The sequence below is a fragment of the Engraulis encrasicolus genome, chromosome 11 (assembly GCF_034702125.1).
Source record: "Engraulis encrasicolus isolate BLACKSEA-1 chromosome 11, IST_EnEncr_1.0, whole genome shotgun sequence".
NCBI lineage: Eukaryota > Metazoa > Chordata > Actinopteri > Clupeiformes > Engraulidae > Engraulis > Engraulis encrasicolus.
The window spans coordinates 12,542,509-12,560,008 of record NC_085867.1 but is presented as its reverse complement, the minus strand read 5'-3'; the positions used below and the strand labels follow the sequence as shown (position 1 = coordinate 12,560,008).

The 17,500-nt window shown below is 46.5% G+C and overlaps 2 protein-coding genes across 2 annotated transcripts in view; one reads left to right on the top strand and one right to left on the bottom strand.

The window, feature by feature from the left end:
• The window catches only part of setx (senataxin), a 1,003,984-nt gene that overhangs the window by 887,616 nt on the left and 98,868 nt on the right, over positions 1–17,500 (bottom strand). The window lies entirely within an intron of this gene.
• The window catches only part of ntng2b (netrin g2b), a 67,592-nt gene continuing 52,090 nt past the window's right edge, over positions 1,999–17,500 (top strand). The window contains exons 1-3 of the mRNA XM_063209900.1: positions 1,999–3,370; positions 14,272–14,553; positions 15,350–15,711. Of these exons, the coding sequence (XP_063065970.1) occupies positions 3,065–3,370; positions 14,272–14,553; positions 15,350–15,711 (950 nt within the window). The 5' untranslated portion in view covers positions 1,999–3,064. The remainder of the gene's footprint in view (positions 3,371–14,271; positions 14,554–15,349; positions 15,712–17,500) is intronic.

Sequence of the window (17,500 nt, the reverse complement as noted above, 5' to 3'; positions counted from 1 at the left end):
TGAGAAAAAAACACTGAGTGATTGAAAGTGATAGAGAAGGGGATTTAAAATTGTGCGTATGGCGACGATAGACAGAGCGAGATAGGGACAAAAAGGGAGGGAGGGAGATAGAGGCATTAGTGCTTGTGTGTTGGACAGAGAGAGAATTAGTGTGTGAGAGAGCGCATTAGTGTGTGCGTGTGTGTGTGTGTGTGTGTGTGTGTGTGTGTTGAGGGCTGGGTGGGGTGGGGGGAGGATTTTCCATGTGGCTTTTTCCTTGCTGCCCTTGAGCATCCAGGGCATAGTCGCGCGCCTGCAGTAGGGAGGCTGAAGTGCAGAAGGTGCAGCACTCTGACGCGACGCAGGAAGTCAATTCCTCGACTTTTTGGAGTAAAATTCTCCCTGTTTCGCGGAGAGTTTCTAGACCCGGGTGCTGTCCCGTCGCTGCTGGAAGTGGAAGTAGGAATAACCGAAATTAAAAGTCACCAGCAGACAACAGACATTAAAACAACTCTACCGAAGGCGATGACTCAACGTTACTGAGGGAGAATACTTCGCAGCACGGTTGTAGTGGATTTTTTGGATCACTGACACTTACCAGCAAGTTTCGTTCCCCGCTGGACAAGTCATCTTTTCTGCGCACCACTGGGTGTTTTAAGCAATGCCCCGCGACTCAGGTAGGGCGTTGTCGCAAATTTACTCTATAAAATGTTTTTTCCCCACCTTTCAGTTTTTTTCACGTTTCACTTACTCATGCTTCAAGTAGATTTCTAAAAGATACGGCATTTGCATTATCTTGAGTGGAGTCGGACTTGGGATAGTCAGAAATAAGCCACGCGCTCAGGGCTTTAAAGGCTGCCTCTCTGAACACCTGCTTACTTACTTAAATGTAGTATAGCCTACAGAAAGTCAAAATGCTGTGTGTGTGTGTGTGTGTGTGTGTGTGTGTGTGTGTGTGTGTGTGTGTGTGTGTGTGTGTGTGTGTGTGTGTGTGTGAGAGAGAGAGAGAGAGAGAGTGTGTGTGTGTGTGTGTAGGCTAGTGTAGTGTAGTGTAGTGTTGTGTTGTGTTTTCAACTTTTTTAAACGAGCTGTTTCAGTTCCACGGGGGTGGTAGGCAGGCATAGCCTAGTTGGTTTGGAGGCTCATTTGTAGGCTAGGCTTGCACTGATGTCACGCTCTCTCTCTGATCACTCATGATGCTGGTGTCAGCAGTGGGCTCTGGCTGCTCCACAACCATTCATCTACAGATGAGAACGCACATGGGAAATATTCTTCTGAAGTTTAAAGTCACACCCCGGGTCCTAAAGCAAGAGCGATTCATCATCAGCATCAGCGCTATGGCATCAGCATCAGCATTGTGCGTGTGTGCGTGTGTGTGTGTGTGTGTGTGTACACGGTGTGTGTACGTGAGTGTGTCTGCGTGTGTGTCTTCATCAACCCTCTCTCTCTTTCTGTGTGTGTGTGTGTGTGTGTGTGTGTGTGTGTGTGTGTGTGTGTGTGTGTGTGTGTGTGTGTGTGTGTGTGTGTGTGTGTGTACGTGAGAGTGTGTCTTCATCAAACCTCTCTCTTTCTGTGTGTGTGTGTGTCTCCGCACAAAAATATGCCTTGAGTGTGACTTGAATGCGAGCAGCACTCGCTTTCCTCCTCAACTAATCCTATACTCCTATACTAATCAAAAGTTTTTTAAGGGTGTGGCAGACAGTCCGACTGTACAGTACTATCTGTGTGCCATTTACAGTGTGTGACCACCAGCATATCCCCCCGCCCGCCCCCCCACGACATGTCTCTCCACTCATGTTGCTTGGCTTCTCTGCCTTGTGTTGTGTTGCAGGACTGCAGTTGCAGTGGCAGGCGCTTGGGCTGGGGCTGGGGCTGGGTGTGTTTGCAACACAGTGACTGATGGATCTGCATGGAAGAGCTTTCTGCGTGGGCCTGGGAATTGCTTTGGCGTTCCCAGTGGAGACGGAGACGCCGTACTGAGCGCCGAGAGCTGAACGCTGAGAGCTGAGAGCTGAGAGCTGAGAGCTGAGCCCCGTCATCCAATTTCCCCCCCCCCCCCCCTCTCACTCCTTCCCCTCTCGGCTTCAGGGGAAACCGGCGAAAGAAAAAAAACAACAACCTCTTCACCTCATCCACCCTGGGGACAGAGATGGAGCAGTGGTCTCCTCCACTGCCGGCTCGGAGCACGTGACATGCAAGCTCGGTCAGTTGCCCTCCGCTGCAAGCCCATGGACCTCTGCCCCGGTGTGGCGGCAGTGGTGGTGGTGATGGTGTTGGTGGTGGTGGTGCGCTCTCACGTGTGCTGACACACGGACGATCACCTTGGATGTCTGGATATCAGGATATGCCCTCCTCGCTTGCACTGACAGCTGTTTGGATTGCGTCCCAACATTTGGAGCTGGGAGCTTAGCCCTATCGCAATCCCCATCCATTCCTGTGCCCGGGCCCTACCATCACGCCGTGCCCTGTCCCATTCAGAGATCTCATGATTTCAAATTTAGCGAGGCAACACTGTTAAATTACATTATTATTAATAATGCCCTCAAAGGGGGGCCTGGCACTGTCAAGACTTTAGAATCATCCTAATACCCCACCTTACCCCCACCGGACCCCAGGGATTACCCCCTGCCCTCACATCACATCACCTCTCATCACATTCCCCTTACCCCCTCTCCTACGTCCCACTGCGCCTACTCTCCGTCGTGCCTTCAGCTGGTTGGATTCAGTCCCAATACTTGAATCTCGGAGCTTAGCCATCTTGACAGTCCCATCCCCATCCCCATCCCCATCCTCATCTCGTCCAGTGTCAGTCCTCCACCACTCTACTCTCGCCCTCAGATCCCATCCCATCCCATCTCAACAAACCTCCACTCCACTCCACTCTCCAGCCCCCCCGCTGCACGATCAGTCGTGCCTGCGTCATTCCACGCACCACTCTCACATCACCCTCACATCACATCACATCTCATCCCCATCTCAACAAACCTCCACCCCATTCCATTCCACCCTACCCACTCCCTCATCCCTCGGCCCTCCTATCCGTCGTGTCTTCCCACCATCACCACCACAGACTGCTCTGCTTGCCATGCAGGGGCAGGCCTGTAGAGGGCCGCCTCTGCTCCTGCACCCCCCCCACCGCCTCCTCCGCCTCCGCCTCCGCCTCCATCACCACCTGCGCCTCGTCCTGCTGCTGCTGTGTGTGGCGGCCCAGTGGCGTGGTGCCCTGGCCCAGTACGAGCTGTGCAAGTCGCTGGTGAACACGGACGAGGGCGCGCTATGGGAGGAGTACGCCTGCCAGCCCAAGAGCCTCTCCATGAAGGACTTCATGCGCATCCGCGTGGAGCCGCCGGGCATCACCTGCGGCGACCCGCCCGAACGCTTCTGCACGCTGGTGAGTCATAGATACACGCACACACACACGCACAACACACACACACACACACGCACACACAGGCGTCTTGTATTGGGAACCGGCAGGCATCACCTCCGGTGACCCGCCGGAACGCTTCTGCACGTTGGTGAGTCATACATACACGCACACACACACACACACACATACATTACACACACCCACAGGTGTGGTTTTGGGCCTCACCTTCTAACACTTCAAGTGTTGTATTGGGAGCCGCTGGGCATCACCTGCAGGGACCCACCAGACGATTCTGCACGGTGGTGAGTCTTTAGTAGGGCACTACTGGCCTCGTGTAGATAGATAGACAGAGATGCACACACACACACACACGCACGCACGCATGCACGCACGCACGCACGCACGCACGCACGCACGCACGCACGCACGCACGCACGCACACACACACACACACACTCACAGCTGTTGTGATGGGAAAGGCTCATCAGTGTCTTCCATTCACACATAGAGATGCATTGACAGATACAGTACATAGACAAATGGCCCTTTTCCACTGCCCGTTTTCTACCTGGTACAGCTTGACTTGGCATGACTCGGACACTATTTATTGTGATCAGGCACGTGTGCAAACAGACAGACAGACAGACTGGTGCATACAGATAGACAGACAGACAGACAGACAGACAGGCAGGCAGGCAGGCAGACAGACAGTTGACAAGTGAAGGGAAGTTGTAGATATTTGTCTCATATTTTGTCTGTTGTGCAATCCTTATGGTGAAGACTGCATGCACCAGTCTTTCGAGTAAGAAGCCTCTTTAAAAATTCTGTAACTCTTTAAATATGTGTAACAGTTTTTTTTTAAATCCACTCAATATTTAGTGTCAGCAAATAGCAAACAGTGAAAAAATATGCACATTTTATATAACCTGGGAAAAATGCTACTAGATGCGATGCTACACACGATCCACACCCCCATCCCCCTACAGAAACGTGTCGAAGTTACACATACATTATCCTAAGCTCCCTAGAGTGTTTGAAGCAGCCAGCTAGTGCCTTGGCATTTGGCCCCTTGGCACAGCGCACCACCGCTATCTGTATGCATGATATTCTGAAGTTGAGTCTGATAGTGGTCGGCAGGCAGAAATGTTGCTCTTTCAGTGGCATTGCGGTTGTTGTGGGCAAAATGTCAGAAGCCCTCTGTGCAGATGCCAGTATATGTGCCCACCCAGAGATCAGGATGGCAGGACGTCAGCCTTCACAGCAAGTCGCAACGTCTAAGAGTTAGGTGGCATGTGAACTCCTTGTTGGTTGGTGAGGGATAAAAAATAGCTTGTTTTTTCTGTTACAGTAAGATAGACGTTTCATATTCAGATTGGAGATGAGGGTGAGTTATCACGACATTCAAAAAGAGCTTTGATGAGCAGATGTTGTAAGGCGTCGTTGATGTTAGCCCTATGTAAGATTTGCTCTCTATTTGAATGTAGTGGAGCATGGCTTGTACTTGTGTAGCTTAAAGCACTATTAAAATAAAACCAGATGAGACATTGTGATTACCAAGTTTGGGAGAAGCCTTCTCAGGGACGTATTTAACCAAGCTTTTCTTAGCCTGCTTTATTACCACCATGTACATCTGCTGCTTGTAACAGCTTTTTTTCAACCACAGTTGACAGCATGAAGAGTTATTCCCCACCTTCACACATTTTCTCTTCACAGTTTCTCTTTCACAGTCTCTCTCTCTCTCTCTCTCTCTCTCTCTCTCTCTCTCTCTCTCTCTCTCTCTCTCTCTCTCTCTCTCTCTCTCTCTCTCTCTCTCTCTATCTGTGTAACTCTCTGTCTCTCTCTCTGCTACTACATATTTTTACCACTCACTTCGGGTCCTCTTCTTCGGTGTTAGCTAGCATATGTCAGGGTGGTACTGTGTGAACTGAGTGTTAAGAAAGGGTGTTGTGCGTTAATAGGAGAGCCGGCAGCATGCACCTGGCTTAAGGGAGCGCTACTACCCCAGGCGTGCATGCTCAAAAGGGGGCTGCCCCGACTGTCTCTCCTCCTCATCACCCGCCTTCCCCCTCCACCATCGCCCTACACTAGCACGGCATCCCGGCCTCCACCTTATCACCACTCTACTGTACTGTCATCAACCTCTCTCCTCAGCCACATCAACCCTACAGTATATCATAAGAAGAGTAGCAAGAGCGCTGCTAGAAGAATTTGCTGGTGATTCCAAAAGTCAAAACAAAGTGTGGAGAGGCAGCCTTTAGCTTCTATGCTTCAAAGCTTTGGAACCAGCTTCCAGATGACGTAAAAAATGCACCCACTATTGATAGCTTTAAATCTAGACTCAAGACAAAGCTGTTCTCAGATGCTTTCTTAAATTATTGAATGAAAAGACGGTAAAATAAGAGAAGACAAAGCCCTGACAATTCTAGACTCTATCAGGTAAACGGAAAAAAGGAGGCCAGACTCCTCTGTCGTCGAACAGTTAAAATCTGAAGACTGCGTATGTTTTTCAAGGTTTTATTTTTATTTATTTTTTATTTTATTATTATTTTTACCTTATGTTTTATCTTAATGTTTTAAATGTTGTTTGACTCTAATTCATTTCCTTCTTTCTTCCCTCTTTTCCTTTCATTTACATTTGTTAACTTTGTGAAGCACATTGAGTTGCACCTGTGTATGAAATGCGCTATATAAATAAACTTGCCTTGCCTTGCCTTACCTTACTAGTATCCCTTAAAATCAACCCATCACCCTCCTCCCCCACTACCAACCTCTGTCCTCTGGCCACACCACCACAATCGCCCAACTCTCTCCTCCACCCAACTCATCACCACCGTCCCACCCTATCACCAACCTCCCTCCCTCCCTCTCTCCCTCCCTCCACAGCCTCAGCACCATCCCCCGGCCCCTTCTCCCGTGTCTTCACCAGCCCCCATTCCCCACCCCCACTATAGCAAGTACGCCAGAGCAGCCCATCACCTCCTCTACTCAATCTCTGCTTCAGCACCATCCGCCCTCCTCCCTCCCTACCACACCCCCATCATCATCACATACGCCAGGCAGGCCAGCCGCACCACCAGCTTATGATGTAATGATGGATAAAGGCCTGGTGAAAAAAAGAAAAAAACACGTTCTAGTTGTAATAAACAGTGACCTCATCTGATGGTTACATAATTCTTCTTCTTGACAAAGGGGATAATCAGGTTCTGTCTGGAGCGAAATGTGGGGACTCATGACACAAACTAATGGCCCTCCATCAGCGGCCTGAAGTTTAACAACCTGGCAAAAAACAGGAAAACAAACTCAACTCACCATGGCTATATTGTGTGAGTGTGTACTATGTATGTACAGTATATATGCCACTGACCTTTTGGATAATGATGTAAAAGTGAAGGGGGATCACAAACTACATCAGTAGACTGGGCTGAGCTGGGCTGGACTGTGTGTGTGTGTGTGTGTGTGTGTGTGTGTGTGTGTGTGTGTGTGTGTGTGTGTGTGTGTGTGTGTGTGTGTGTGTGTGTGTGTGTGTGTGTGTGTGTGTGTGTGCGCGTGCGTGCGTGCGTGCGTGCGTGCGTGCGTGTGTGTGTTAGGACTGTAACGATACACTCAAATCACAAATCGGTTCATATCACGATTGTTGACCTACGGTTCGATACACACCACGATTTCACATTTGCCAACATTATAAACTTCATGAATAAAAACTATGATGGTTCATAGGTAGAATAGGTTACAAGAGGCTACTAATCATTTCAAAAAGTTTCTATATAATAATGATTTTGCTTGGAAGCACTATCACTTCATATTATGTGGTTGTTTTCTGGGCTGATGGGCATCACACGTTAAAAGGGCGTATCATGATACTGCCTCCTTGTATCATGATACAGTATCGTGACTCTGTGTATCACGATTTCTCGGTTCGATACAATATCGTTACAGCCCTAGCGTGCGTGCGTGCGTGCGTGCGTGAGTGCGTGCGTGCGTGCGTGCGTGCGTGGGTGCGTGCGTGCGCATGTGTGCATGGTTGCATGTTTTTTGATTATGTTTTTTTTTGTTCCAATAGAGGCCACAGAGGCTAGAGGAGGCTAGTAGAGAGCATATTTTTCACTCATACTTCTTCAGTCAGCCGCGGTGCAGTTTTGACACAGAGAGAACTCCCTTAACCCTGCGGCCAGGCAGGCAGCTTCTGTATATAAATGTGTGGGGAGGTGCCAAGAAGTTCTTGCTGAACATCGATCAAGGATTGATTGCAGGGCGTAAATGCAGCAGCAACAGCCAGCGAAGCACATACATATGTAATATTGAGCTGAGCTGGCCCCAGCCAAGCTGGACGACGTGCCACGCGTGGCGTGCTTCAGGCTACTTGGACATGCTTGCCGTTTAGCGTTTAGTCTATCCTGTCTGTGTCTGACTCTGCACAAAGACTTGTGTTCTTCCGCTGCTTCCGTCCAAGTTGCACGTTTATTGTTCTAAAACTAAAAGTATTCTTTTTTGTGATCAACATTTTTCATTTTATTGAAACATTTTGACAGTACAAACAGGAAATCATTTTTCTGCTGAAATAAAACAATACAGTATGTCAATAGTCACACATTTTACCTAAATAAAATAAAATAAATGCATTTCCCCAAAAAATAATATGTAAATAAAAATCTCTAAAAGTATGCTTGAAAAATATGGATTATAATGTTCAAAAGTAGTAAGTAGTTAGAATGCACAGCATTAGTTTGGTCAAAATCATTGCATTATTTGCAGTTTTGTTTGTACTCTACTCTACTCTCTGCTACTCTACTCTAGTTGAGTGGAATAGCAGAGAGTAGTAGAGTTGACTCTAGTTGAGTAGAGTAGTGTTTGTGTCTGCCCAAAGATTTCTGTTACACTGCTTCCGTCCAAGTTGCAAGTTCATTATTCTTGAAACATGCTTTAAAATATTTGGTAACACTTACCCTGACGCCAGCGTCATAGGTATGGCATGACAGTGTCATAATTGTGTTGTAAAGCGGTCATAGATGTGTCCGAAACACTTCATGACTGTTGCCATTAACCCCTTAAGATGCGGCTTTATACATTTGTTGTTACCAGTATGGTAATGACCAAGTCGTGGTGCATTACTAAAGGGCCTGTGTTGTGTCATAGTATTGTAGTGCTATGGTAGGTACATTTCAATGACTATTACAGCGTGCCACTGGAGGTACGGCGCGCATTAAGGGGCTACGAGACATTCGGTTATGGTAAAGGCAACCCTAACAATGTCAACTTTTTATTACCATAAAACGTTTATGACATTGACATAATGTTTATGACATTGACACAAGGAGGTCTACAGAAGGGGAGAAGGTGGTTCCATAGAACTCCATTCTATCCTATCCCCTTACTTACTGTATCATTGCATTGACATAATGTTTATGACGCGTCCATGTTGTAGGATTGTCATTGTGGACGTCCTAGTGACACTGTTATGTCTTGCTTATGACGCCGCCGTCAACTAAAGTGTAATCAAATAATTGGTTCTAATGTTCAAAAATGTTGAGGAGTTAAAATATACAGAAATACTTGGTTAAGAATCATTTTATTATTTCAAGTCAAAAGTCAAAGTTCTTTATGTGCTATTATTTTCTGTTACCCTGAGGTTTTATGAATTTTAGTTGTGATGTTTTAAGTGCAGAAAATGACATGTAGTGCTTGAACTTGAATGATTTAATTTGACTAACCACATATTGTAACACTATACTATTTCAGTAGAAGTTTTGTGCGTTTGAGTTTTTGTGATGAAAGTATATAATGATGTTCGTTGCTGGAACTTAAATGATTGATTTGACAAACCACGTTCTGTTGCCCTGGCCCTGTACTCCTCTCAGCCTATGTGGATGCGAACTCGTGCTGCAGCACTCAGCCGGGTGTTAGTGGGTGGGAGGCAAAGACAGGACAAAGGGTATTGCCTGGAAACCAAGGTCATAACATGGATCTGGAGCACAGCACCTATAGCAAAAGGACTCTGTTTTGACACTATTGTGACACTGCCATGTCATGCATACGATGCCAGCGTCAAGTAAAGTGTAACTTAACCTTGGTTCTAATGTTCAAAATATACAGTAGAGTATACAGCAGAATATACAGCATTACTTGGTTTAGAATCATTTTATTAATTTTCTTTTAACCTGAGGTTTTATTAATCTCAGTTTGTGATGTTTTAAGTGTAGAAAACTATGCGTAGTGCTTGAACTTGAATTATTGATTTGACTAGCCGCATATTATAACACTATACTCAACTGTGTGTTAGTGGGTGGGAGGCAAAGACAGGACAAAGGGTATTGCCTGGATACTAAGGTCATACCATGGCATGGAGCTGGAGCATAGTATCCACAGGAAACAGTAACACGTTTGCTCAACTCAGGTCCTGCTGCTGACACCTACCAGCTGGACAAAATGTATGTTAACATTGGCTGTGATTAGTAATACATTTTGTCTCACTACGCTTATGTAACCGACTGTATATTCGGTTGTTTTCCACTTTTGTAGCATTTTCTTATTTAAACCCCTTAGCGCAGAGCCTATGTTATAACCTTACTATGAATCAAGCGAAAGGGAGTTTTTCCTCACCCCTGATGCCACCAGGGGCCGCACCTGAGCGCCCAATCTCTGTGTGACTATCTATGACTTATGATAGGCCCAGCCACTATGGACCTTACACATCTAAGAATCCTGGTCCTAACCTACGTTGACTTTATTATTATGACTCTACATTCTCTGTCTATCTCTTCTTCCTCTGCCTTCCTGCTTTTTCTGCCTCTCCTCTATACCTCTCCTTTTAAATCTATCTCTCCTCTCCTTTTAAATCTATCTCTAACAATGTTTTTTCCCATTTGTTAAGCACTTTGAGTTACATGCCTTGTATGACACAGTGCTATACAAATACAATTATTATTATTATTATTATTATTACTGTCATCACAATTGTAATGGATATGTCTTAATTTGTTACTTAAGGCTCTCCGTAATGTCATAGCAATGTTGTCATGATGTATTTAGTGAATAGGCCCGCCGGCGACCCCATCTGCACTAAGAAGCTACGTTCAAGAACAAGCATATACTCAGTTTTATTTGTTGTATTGATATCACAAGCTGCTGTACGTCTATAGCACTGATTTTGCTGCTTTAGCACTTGATTTTAGACATATCGGTATGTTGTAGACAAATACTGAGACAAAGCTGACTAGAAGAAAGGCTGAGTGATTTGGGAAAACCACCAACCAAAAAAAAGCTGTTTAATGTCAAGCCCTGAAGGAGATGTCCAGTTACTTTTGCTTGACCGGGTGTTGCCTTGGAGCGGTGGCTTGTGTTTGAGTGTTATATTTTAACTGTAATATTGTGGAGCTGCTTTGCATGAAATGCTACACCGTGCACATGTGCGATTCATAATGCAGAAGATTGTACCACTGCAAGTTTCATTGTGTACTGATGTCTTAACACACATATTGTATGCACATGCGAGCAGATGCACAGACACACACATTTACTCTCTCTCCCTTTATCTCTCTCTCTCTCTCTCTCTCTCTCTCTCTCTCTCTCTCTCTCTCTCTCTCTCCTGTCTCTCTCTCTCTCTCTCTCCCACTCTGTCTCTCTCTCACACACACACACACACACACACACACACACACACACACACACACACACACACACACACACACACACACACACACACACACACACACACACACACACACACACACACACACACACACACAGTGACACAGGCAGTGTGTCAGCCAGCCAGGTGAGGTGAGACGGCCGGGGCCTGGGGGTGGGTTGGTATGGGCTTCCTGGAGCCCTCCGTGCTTGTGTTGTCTGTCTCAGGCAGCAATGGGATTTGAGGAGGGATCATCACTGGAGGAGCTTAGAGATAAGGGCCACCTGCTGTAACAGTTGGCTGGATCTGGGCTATAGTGTGTGTGTGACTGTGTGTGTGTGTGTGTGTGTGTGTGTGTGTGTGTGTGTGTGTGTGTGTGTGTGTGTGTGTGTGTGTGTGTGTGTGTGTGTTTGTGTGTGTCTGTGTGTGTGTGTGTGTGTGTGTGTGTGTGTGTGTGTGTGTGTGTGTGTGTGTGTGTGTGTGTGTGTGTGTGTGTGTGTGTGTGTGTGTACGTGTGTGTGTGTGTGTGTGTGTGTGTGTGTGTGTGTGTGTGTGTGTGTGTGTGTGTGTGTGTGTGTGTGTGTGTGTGTGTGTCTGTGTGTGTGTGTGCGCTTGTCAAATAGAAAAGTTCACTGATCAGGTTTCCACAGTTATCCCTTACTTTCACACTTTTCATTCGAGTGTGCAGTGTGTGTGTGTGTGTGTGTGTGTGTGTGTGCGCTTGTCAAATAGAAAAGTTCACTGATCAGGTTTCCACAGTTATCCCTTACTTTCACACTTTTCATTTGAGTGTGCTGTGTGTGTGTGTGTGTGTGTGTGTGTGTGTGTGTGTGTGTGTGTGTGTGTGTGTGTGTGTGTGTGTGTGCATGTATGAGTGTGTGTGTGTGTGTGTGTGTGTGTGTGTGTGTGTGTGTGTGTGTGTGTGTGTGTGTGTGTGTGTGTGTGTGTGTGTGTATCAGTGTGTGTACTTGTATGAGTGTGCACGTGCACGTGTCATAATCATAGGACATAAGAGTGTATAGGGGACGCCTGGCCTGCACAATGTCAGTGCTCCACTTGAGCGTCTGTGAGGATCACGGTATGTAGGGTGGGACAGGGGATCTGCATCACACTTAATCTGACAATCATGTCATCGGCAGCCATGTGAGACGAGAGTGCCTCTTAAACCCATTTTAGCCTGATGACTCGGATATGTTGTTTAACCTTTGGTGCCTGGAGACACATACAGTATACGCTGTATTCAGGCTCTGGAGCTTAGAGCATATTTTTAAAAAAATAAAAAATGTGGGTATGTTACACAGCTGAATGAACACATTCTAATGCAAGATGAGGGTCTTAGGGTTTAAATGCAACTCATTTCATGTTTTTATGTGCATCAGAGGTCAAGATGTTTATTTTTTTTAGGCTGAGGGCAACTTTCCCAACAAGGGCTTAGGCATTCAGCAGGCGTTTTTTGCAGGTGCTTTAGGCATCACTGGGTTACTACACTGGCAATGGACTCTACATCACTTACGTAGTCCTACAGCTTCTGTACTGTAAGGTCAGTCAGTGGCACCGATGTCAGGATGAATAAACATGCTTTCTGTTTATTCTAGTGAAGAAAGCAGTTGCGTAAAAAACACACCTTTAAGGTCAACCTTAAGTTAGCTGTCCGTTCAAAGTCTCCATTCAAAGCCTACCGTACTTTGTATATACTTAGGTTGTTGGAGACTGGTTGTGGTCCTATGAAGCAGGCTAATCGCCTTGTTCAGGTCTTGAGCAAGGCAATCAATGTAAAAGTTGTTTTCCCATTTACTCTATCTCAGGTCAAATTTAAAAATAACCCCCAGTACATTCTGGCAATGTATGCATGCTTGAATAAATGGACAAATTGGGTGTTAAAGACAAGCCCTTGGCTATAGTGCTCACGCTACGCAGTATGCAAATGAAAGGCGTTAATTTGATCACGATCTTATTGATCAGCAGTGCTGCTGATTATTTTAGCCAAGACGGTGCACCACTGCAGAATAAAGCACAAGGGAAACATTCACTTCCCATGCTGTACTGATGTTAGAGGCACTGAAACGACCTGTTCCCCTTTCTGAAGTATTTTCTCTGCCTTTTTGCCTTTATTATGACATGACAGCAGAAGAGGTGGTCACGAAATGGTTAGAAGAGCAGGATGGCATTGTGGTGGGAAATTGCCTCAGGTTGGAATTGAACCCCAGTCCCAAACATAACAGTATGGTGCCTTAGCCGTTTGGGCTATGGCTCAGGCCATGTCTCTTTTATAGAATAAACAAACTTCAGTAACTATTTAAATTGTTTTTTCCCTCAGTAAGAAGCTGGAGGCAGTGGGACCTAGCTCAGCAAAGTGCCAATACCCCTTTTTTTGTTGGTTATTGTTTTTCACGAGCAGCGCAATATTAACCTGTCAGCAGAACTCTATGAAACAACACTGTTATGTTTAAAAGAGGATGGCACACAAGAGGATTGTAACGATGGCCCACTTCATGTCTAGAAAAAAAGCATAAAACCTTCAGAAGTCGGATAAAAACGACGCAGCATCTTTAACACACCATTAGGCTTCTCCTAAAAAACGACCAATGGGCTTTTCCCAAATGGGCCCAATAGTCATTGTGTTCCTTATGTTTTAAAAAATGGTATTTGGTTTTGTGGAAAATTATCTGTGCCTTTGCTTTTTTGAGGATGGTGGTTTTGTTGTTAAGAAAGTTTGTTTTATTTCTTGCAGAAAAACAGTGTGCGTGTGTGTTTTGTAAAGGGAGAATGAGTGGGATTTCTCCTTTTTTTTCTCCTCACATCTGCAAATTTTTTATCTCAGATGAAGGGAATGACTTCATAGAGATTCATGCAATCAAGATTATAAATATGGTAAACAAAGATGAAGCATGCCTATGGAGACTGCTTATGCATACTGTGTTTGACTATAATACACTATGTAAATAATCTCAACCAATTGTTATTGGGGATCATAATGTAGTATCTCTGTTTTTCTGTGTTTCTTTCTGTTCTTTTCTCTCTGTGCAAGAGAACATCTCTGCAGCTACGAGCATGACTGTATAACCTTGCCAATCCTCAATTTTCTACTCTTTTCTACGCCTGGAGAACCCTTACCAATGCAGACTGTGTTTAAGCGTGTTTGTAATATATGCATACAATCTCATCAATCCTCATTTCTCTCTACATTTCTGCATTCCACCATTCGTGCAGGAGAACCCTTACCTGTGCAGCGATGAGTGTGACTCTGTATAACCTCAGTAGTCCTCAATTTTCTCCTTCTCTTTTTTTACGCCTGCAGGAGAACCCTTACCTGTGCAGCGATGAGTGCGACGCGTCCAACCCGGACCTGGCCCACCCTCCGCAGCTGATGGCGGACCGCGAGCGTGGCGGCCTCATCACCTACTGGCAGTCGGTCACCTGGAGCCGCTACCCCGAGCCCCTGCTGGCCAACATCACGCTCACCTGGAACAAGACGCTGGAGCTCACCGGCGACGTGCTCATCACCTTCGAGTACGGCCGGCCCACCGTCATGGTGCTGGAGAAGTCCATGAACCACGGACGCACATGGCAGCCATACCAGGTAGAGGAGAGGAGAAACACTTGGAAGTGTACTCATTACTGTAGTGTATACAGTGTATAGCAGGGGTGCTCAACTGGCGGACCCAGGTCCGGATGCGGACCCAAACGCAATGTCATCCGGACCAAGACAAAATCCATCTGTATTTAATATGTATAAATTATACATGAGATTTCGCTGCCATGCGATCTATAGGTGTATTTCTGCGAAGCCAGTCTTATGACAAATAAAAGTATCATCACTATGACAACTCAGTGAGTGAGCAAGAGGCGAGTGAGGCTATTTTCTGCATCGGACCGTAGTGACTTTTTTGGACCCTGGAAACATACGAAATTTGGCGAGTGGACCTTTTCAGTTTCTAGTTGAGCACCACTGGTGTATAGTATTGCTGTAGTATACGAAGTTGAAAGAAACATCGAACCATGAACGCACCTGGCAGCTGTACCAGGCAGAGGAGAAACATCTGGAAGTGTACCTTTCCAAACTGGAGGTCGGGACTCCTAGGGGTTGCTGAGACTGCATTTTTTAAATAAAAACCGGGGAAAATAGTACATAATAATAGAATAGTAATATAACTCCATAAATTAGTTAGTAACAGTTCTCACTTATAAGGCCAGTACTATGTTTGCCGTTTGGAATATGGGGGAGTTGGTATTTTGGGATATTATTATTTACTGACAGTACACTGTAGGCCTACATACTGTAACTAACCCTTGTGTCTTTGAGTGCCGTGATGTTACAAATTGTAATAAATGTAGCAGGAGGACAGCACTAATAAAGTGTCACCCCTTGTTTTCAGTACTACGCGGACGACTGCCTGGAGGCCTTCAACATGCCGGCCAAGCGCATCCAGGAGCTGTCGGCGGCCAACGTGACGCGGGTCATCTGCACCGAGCGCTACTCGCGCTGGGTGGGCTCCAAGAACGAGAAGGCGGTGCGCTTCGAGGTGCGGCCCCGGCTGGAGATCTTCGCCGGGCCGCGCCTGGTCAACATGGAGGCGCTGTACACGCGCATGGAGAGCGTCAAGGGCCTGCGGGAGTTCTTCACCTTCACCAACCTCAGGCTGCGGCTGCTGCGGCCCGCGCTGGGTGGCACCTACGTGCAGCGCGACAACCTGCTCAAGTACTTCTACGCCATCTCCAACATCGAGGTGCCCGCCAGGTAAGGGGAGACACCTCTCTCTCTCTCTCTCTCTCTCTCTCTCTCTCTCTCTCTCTCTCTCTCTCTCTCTCTAGCATGCACGTGCATGCATACATGCACACATACAGACGCACACACACATATTGGAACATGTACTACTGGAATTTTCCCAGGTACGAGAGCAGGCACAGCTTTTGGGTTTGTGTGTGTATGTCTGTCTGTGCTTGTGTGTGTGAGTGTGATTTTGTGTGTTCTGTGCGTCTGTGTGAGTATGCATGTGCATGCACATGCGTGCGATCTTGCAATATCCCTTTGATAGGGTGTACACTACTCAGAGGGGATACTAGGCTCCATCAAAGCAAAAACCCACCGCTTTCACTGAAAGCTAGCTAGCTACACTGTGTGCACAGATGCAGTGTTAAAGATTGCCAGCCCTCCAAAGCTCTGTCAGAGAGAGTAGAGAGAGAGAGGTTCCATTGGCCCATTGTTTCCGGGTTCTATTATTGCAAGGGGGAGGGGGGGAATCCCCCTTTAGGCAGACCTAAGGACTGTTCTATTCAATGCTAGGAGTATTATGACACGCCTCTTTAGGCAGACCGGAACCTGGTCATGTTAGGTGCCCATAGCAACCTATTACAATGGCATATCTCTATACTTAAAGAATCTCTGGCTCTGTCCTTGGCCAGAGGGCTCTAAAGCAGTTGAGTTGCCAGTGTGTGGTGGCTGTTGGCTTAAGCCCGGCCATAAGCCTGCCTACGCACGTCCGCTCCCTTATTCTCGCCCTACAACACTACAGTCGGCCTACAGTGGTAGTCTGTCACTGCTAAAATTGACAAGGTTGACTGGATGGGTCAATTCTTTACCAGGCCAATCAGTGGACAGTGGTACAAACTAGGAATTGTATTGCGCAAGCAGACTTATTGTGAGGCGAATTGCATAACATGTCACAACCTGGCTTTAGTACTGTACCGCAACGAAGATATACTGTACTAGCTAGGCCACGCCTTCCTAGTGACTCAACAGCTTCGCCGTTGCTTTTAGTTGTAGATAACTGGACTTGTTCTGGAGCTTAGTCAGGCCAAGAGCAATGTAAATATCGTTTCTCATCTCCCCAAAAAATGGGAACTTCATCCACTTTGTCGAACACCAGTCAGCCAGTAGCAAACCTAGGGAGGCGGTTCAACCATGCCATTTGGGTTACGTCAGTTGTTATGGTCAGACCAAGTCTTGAAGAGATTTGAAAGTCGATGATAATCAGCAGGGACGGATCATGAGTCTGTGGGCCCCTGGGCAAGACGACAACAAAGGCCCCCCTCTATGGGTATGGTTCCTTTACCAAAACATTTAGGGTTTTAGACCACATCTTAGAGACCCTATATTGTTCGGGGTTCAGGGTTTTATCCCGAGACAATTATATGAAGACATATGAGAATAGGAATATAGAGACTTGGGCTTCAGGGCCCCCTTGACTCTTGGGCCCCTGGGCCTAGGCCCGATAGGCCCGTGCAGTAATCCATCCTTGATAATCAGGCTAATGCTGTACTCCTCCAGGATATGTTTTCGAGAACGCATCATGGGCAGAAACCAAACAGAGTGAACTGTGTAGTACTAGGGGACGGTTTGCCAGGCGTTTGTTGTCTGTCTATGATGATAACACAGCTGCAGGTGAAAAATGTCCATCAAAACCTACAAAAGCTACGTAGAAAAGCTCTCACAGAGCTCAGACGTCTGCCAAGGCCCCTCAGATTATCATCATCAGCTAGAGCCATTGTGCATGCTAACACACTGTATGGTTAGCATGTCAGGACTG